At 42.5% G+C, this 4759-nt stretch overlaps 1 protein-coding gene across 1 annotated transcript; it reads left to right on the top strand.

The window, feature by feature from the left end:
- Nucleotides 1-1206: 1206 nt before the first annotated feature.
- glulb (glutamate-ammonia ligase (glutamine synthase) b) lies at nucleotides 1207-3951 on the top strand. Its single transcript, XM_071487279.1, has 7 exons — nucleotides 1207-1345; nucleotides 1783-1965; nucleotides 2087-2248; nucleotides 2338-2484; nucleotides 2590-2717; nucleotides 2835-3034; nucleotides 3143-3951. The coding sequence occupies exons 2-7, from the start codon at nucleotides 1800-1802 to the stop codon at nucleotides 3459-3461; spliced, it is 1122 nt and encodes a 373-aa protein (XP_071343380.1). The 5' UTR covers nucleotides 1207-1345; nucleotides 1783-1799; the 3' UTR covers nucleotides 3462-3951.
- Nucleotides 3952-4759: the final 808 nt, after the last annotated feature.

Raw genomic sequence — 4759 nt, 5'->3', positions numbered from 1 at the left:
TAGAGAATGTAACAGACTTGTGCCAACCATTTGCAGAATATTTCCAGGGTCTATTTCCATGGCTGAATTTCACCAAACTTAGTTAGTAAGTTACACATTGCAACAAGTTCCCAACCCTGCAGGCCCTCAACTACAAACAGCATGACCCCAGTTTCCACAGAGTAGTTATCATGTAGTATAGTGTAGTCGCACATGGTGAACGCTAGTGTGATACAACAGTAGGCATTAGTATAATGGTAAAATATATTATCAGTGGCAGTGGTGAAGGAAGTATTCAGATGCTTCACTCAAGCAAAAGCACTAATAACACGCCGTGACTGTGAAACTTTTATATAAATCTTTAGATTACCATTACTCATGCAACTAATTTTAACTTTTCTTACAAATTAATCTGCTGATTATTTTCTAAATTAATCAATACATAGTTTGGTTTGTAGTATAATAGGAAAAAAAAATCCCATCACAATTACCCACAGCCCAAGAATTAAGCAATGAATAAAATGTCCTTTTAATGTTCTGTGCAATGGACTAACTGATTAAATAACCCCTATACACTGTTGAGTAGTTTAGTTTAAGAAAAAGCATCATATTTCATAAGCTCTTCATGTGTTTTCAATATAAAATCTGAAGTTGCTAGTAACTACAGCAGTCAAAGAAATGTTGTGGAGTAGTAAGTATAATATCTCCCTCTGTAATGTGAAGGTATGAAGTGATTCTTCCCAAGCAAGGTAACCCACAGGTAGGCCTGACTCAGATTTGCGCTGAAGCACAGTACTTGGGTAAATGTTCTCCCTTCAACACTGATGCACTCTTATTTGGACAGTCTGGATCTGGATCTGGACATCTGAACCTCTGAGAACAAACTGTTCTTGTTTATGAGCGTCGTGGCTGGATGTGTCTTTGTGTCACTAGGGGGCGCACAGCTTGTTTACTCCCAGACTCTGTGGCCACTGGCAGTTTAAACCTGTCTTTCTTCGTTTGTCACCTTTTTTTAATCCTGTTTGATTTGCTCCCGCCACCCCGAGTGTCTTTTTTCACGCTTCACATATGTTGATGAAAGGATATAGAAAGTTAAGAGCCTTTCTGGGAGTGGGGAGTGGGGAGTGGGGGGGGGGCTCCCTTTGTTGTTCACCAGAGTGAAGCCAGTGACTCCCACATGTCCTCATCACGAACTGATCACGTTTTCTCTCGGCCAATCAGCGGCGGCGGGGATGCTCTGCAGCGTTATAAATCCAGCGTGAAAGCAGTGAGGGAAGTAGGAATGAACAACAATAGACACCTTCACATCGACCACAGACCTGGAGACGCTTTTCAGCTCTTAATCTTCGTCTACAGTTAACATAAGGTAAGGAGCTGGGCCGTGTGTCGTTTTCACAGACGTCTGCTGCAGGATTTGTTTTCTGTTTCTGAAACTTTGCTTTTGTTTTCGCCTGTTACTCCAATGTTTGGATGTTTACTTTCCTCCAGTATACATTATATTTAGCCTCACTGTGTGTTGATGTGTTGAAGGACTTTATATGAGCTCGTATTAAACAGCGGGTTGATTTAGAGCAATGGGGGAGCAGGTTGTTGCCTGAATCCCTGATGCTGTTGTTGTTGCTCTTGTATAATTTGTCATAATGTAGTAATTCTCTTGGAGATTTTCCTTGTCAGTAACATTCACTTTAGCCTCTTTGGTCTGAGCCTTTTGTGATTTCGTTTTAAATATGTGCACATAGATAGATAGATAGATAGACAGTCTCCACTGTGTGATGCTTAGTGTGTGCCCTCTTCACTCTGTAGGTTTTGGGGTCAAGGAAATGGCCACCTCAGCAAGCTCAAAACTGAACAAGGCTGTGAAGCAGCAGTACATGGATCTCCCTCAGGGGGACAAGGTCCAAGCCATGTACATTTGGATAGATGGCTCAGGAGAGGGACTACGCTGCAAGACCAGAACTTTGGATTCTGAACCGAAGACGATCGAGGGTACGATCTGGCTCCACTACGATTGATAACCTTCATAACGGCGTGAGATAAAACAATGATAAAATATGTTTTAAAGCTTTTGAAATAAATAATTGATTTCAGTCGTTTTTTCCGCTGTCAGATCTTCCTGAGTGGAACTTTGACGGCTCCAGCACCTACCAGTCCGAGGGCTCCAACAGCGACATGTTCCTGGTCCCTGCAGCTATGTTCAGGGACCCGTTCAGGAAAGACCCCAACAAGCTGGTACTATGTGAAGTGTTCAAGTACAACCGCAAGCCAGCAGGTGAGCAGAAGAAGAACAAACCGGAGCGTCGATGCGGTTACAGCTGTCTTATACTGTATGTCAGCTCATTTCTGATGCTGTTCCAACAGAAACCAACCTGCGCCACACCTGTAAACAGGTCATGAACATGGTGGAGAATAACCACCCGTGGTTCGGTATGGAGCAGGAGTACACCCTCCTGGGCATAGACGGACATCCCTTTGGCTGGCCCTCCAACGGCTTCCCCGGTCCACAAGGTGAGTGCCAGGTTTCTGGCTTGTCTCATTGTTTATTGAAATATAATGCATTAGAAATGCTAATGGCCAGCTGAGTGTTAATATTTGGTTTCTTTCCTTGATTAGGGCCTTATTATTGTGGAGTGGGAGCAGATAAGGCATATGGACGAGACATAGTGGAGGCACATTACAGAGCCTGCCTGTATGCTGGCGTGCAGATCTGTGGAACCAATGCTGAAGTCATGCCAGCTCAGGTACTGTCCTGCTGTCTTCTTATTTTTTTGTCGTGGCACTTTCATGGCAAAATGTGTTTTCAGTCATCTAATAATCATTAATAATCAGTTAATAATATCGTCTGTGTTGTGTGTCAGTGGGAGTTCCAGGTCGGGCCTTGTGAAGGTATCAACATGGGGGACCATCTGTGGATTGCCCGCTTCATCCTTCACAGGGTTTGTGAGGATTTCGGCGTGGTGGTGTCTTTCGACCCCAAGCCTATCACAGGGAACTGGAACGGTGCCGGCTGCCACACCAACTTCAGCACAAAGGAAATGCGAGAGGACAGTGGACTGAAGTAAGGATGAGTTTTAATTGCGTCAGTGTATAAAATAATGTCTTACAATGGTGTGATTTCTGGATATTTTGTTTTAAGCGTGATCCTAAGTCCACCTGTCCCCCACAGAGTCATCGAAGATTCGATAGAAAGGCTGGCAAAGAGACACAGGTATCACATCAAGGCCTACGATCCCAAAGGCGGGCTGGACAACGCCAGGCGCCTCACTGGTCATCACGAAACCTCAAACATCGAAGAGTTCTCAGCCGGCGTGGCCAATCGTGGCGCCAGCATCCGCATCCCTCGCTCTGTGGCGCAGGAAAAGAAGGGCTACTTCGAGGACCGCCGTCCGTCAGCCAACTGCGACCCTTACATCGTCACAGAGTCACTGGTGCGCACATGTTTACTGAAAGAAGAGGGAGAGGAGCCCACAGATTACAGCAAATGAACAATCCGAAACAAACAGTTATTACCAGTACTGTATTTGGCCTTGTGACTATGTCAAAACTCTACAGATTGATCTTTACCTTTTTGAATTTTTTTACTTGACAGATGAAACATTGAGGTATTCTGCATTCTTTGTGAATTCAGTTGTATGCCGAAATTCTTTATATCTAATGTAAACACTGCCTTTCTGTCATGGTAGCTGATGATTTGTATAGAAGTGCATTATTGTAAGGAGTTTAACTTGTACTAATGTAACTGTTTAAGTGCAGCAGGATTTTGCTGTAGCTCTTGTACCTCTGACGCAAAGGATCCAAAAGGCATCTGAATGTTTTTAGCAGTCTTGGCCTCCGTCACGTATATAGATAGTTAAGGTCATTATGTAAGCCATACTTTTGTATGTTTGTATTTTAATAATGCATGTCTGTTTTGTCTGTTTTTTCACTTGTAAATGTCACTTGCAAAAACTCTTTAATAAACAGCTAACATTTTTACATCTGAGTTTGTCATTTTGGTTTTGAATGTCCTCTTTTGCCTGTTACTCTGACAGAAACCGGTTTGTCATGTCCATACTGTCAGCTGATCTGAATCTCTGAAATGTGACCAGCGTTAAACTGGAAAATGGACTGTAATACTTAACAAATGGTGGTTAATTAAGACAAGTGAAATCCACATCCCTCTACTTATTCAAACAGCTGAACTGACCAGAGTGTCGTCATCAGAAAATCAACATGACGTCAAACCTCTAAAGGGGTTTCGACAGGTTTATCATTTACTGTCAAAGTGGTGACAACTTGCATGTGAGCATGCTGACTTTGCTGACTCTTCAGGGGTTTGCTCTTCTGTAAGGCACGTCCAATCCAAAAATAGTGTGTGTATCTGTCTTTGTGGTATGTTGTTTTGACACAAGCCTGGATAACCTATGAACTAGTTCCTAAAGGAGGTCAGCAAAGTAAAGGGAGGATGGGTAGTTTCTACCAAAATCTGTCTGAAACTCTGAGAAGTCAGTTGTACCATGAACTGTATTAATCACTGTATTGCATTAGTTGCTTAAACAAGTTTAGGTAACTATTATAATTCAGTAATTGGAGTAAAAATTGTCACAGTTATAAAAGAGGAATCTAAACTGATGATTAAAACTTAATAGAAGCCTAATTTTTTTTTTTAACCTTCACATTAAACAGCACATGAAAACTGCACTCTCCTACAGTATTCCTCACCATGTTTTTATTGCAGTCGCTATCTGATTCAGTGTCTCTGACGGCCTCTAGTTTCATTTAATTCATACCATGTCGTATTCCT

This window comes from Trachinotus anak, unplaced genomic scaffold, assembly GCF_046630095.1.
Source record: "Trachinotus anak isolate AG129_WGS33_773 ecotype Australia unplaced genomic scaffold, CSIRO_AGI_Tana_v1 ptg000010l, whole genome shotgun sequence".
NCBI classification, from domain to species: Eukaryota; Metazoa; Chordata; class Actinopteri; order Carangiformes; family Carangidae; genus Trachinotus; species Trachinotus anak.
This window is presented reverse-complemented; position numbering and strand designations above follow the sequence as displayed.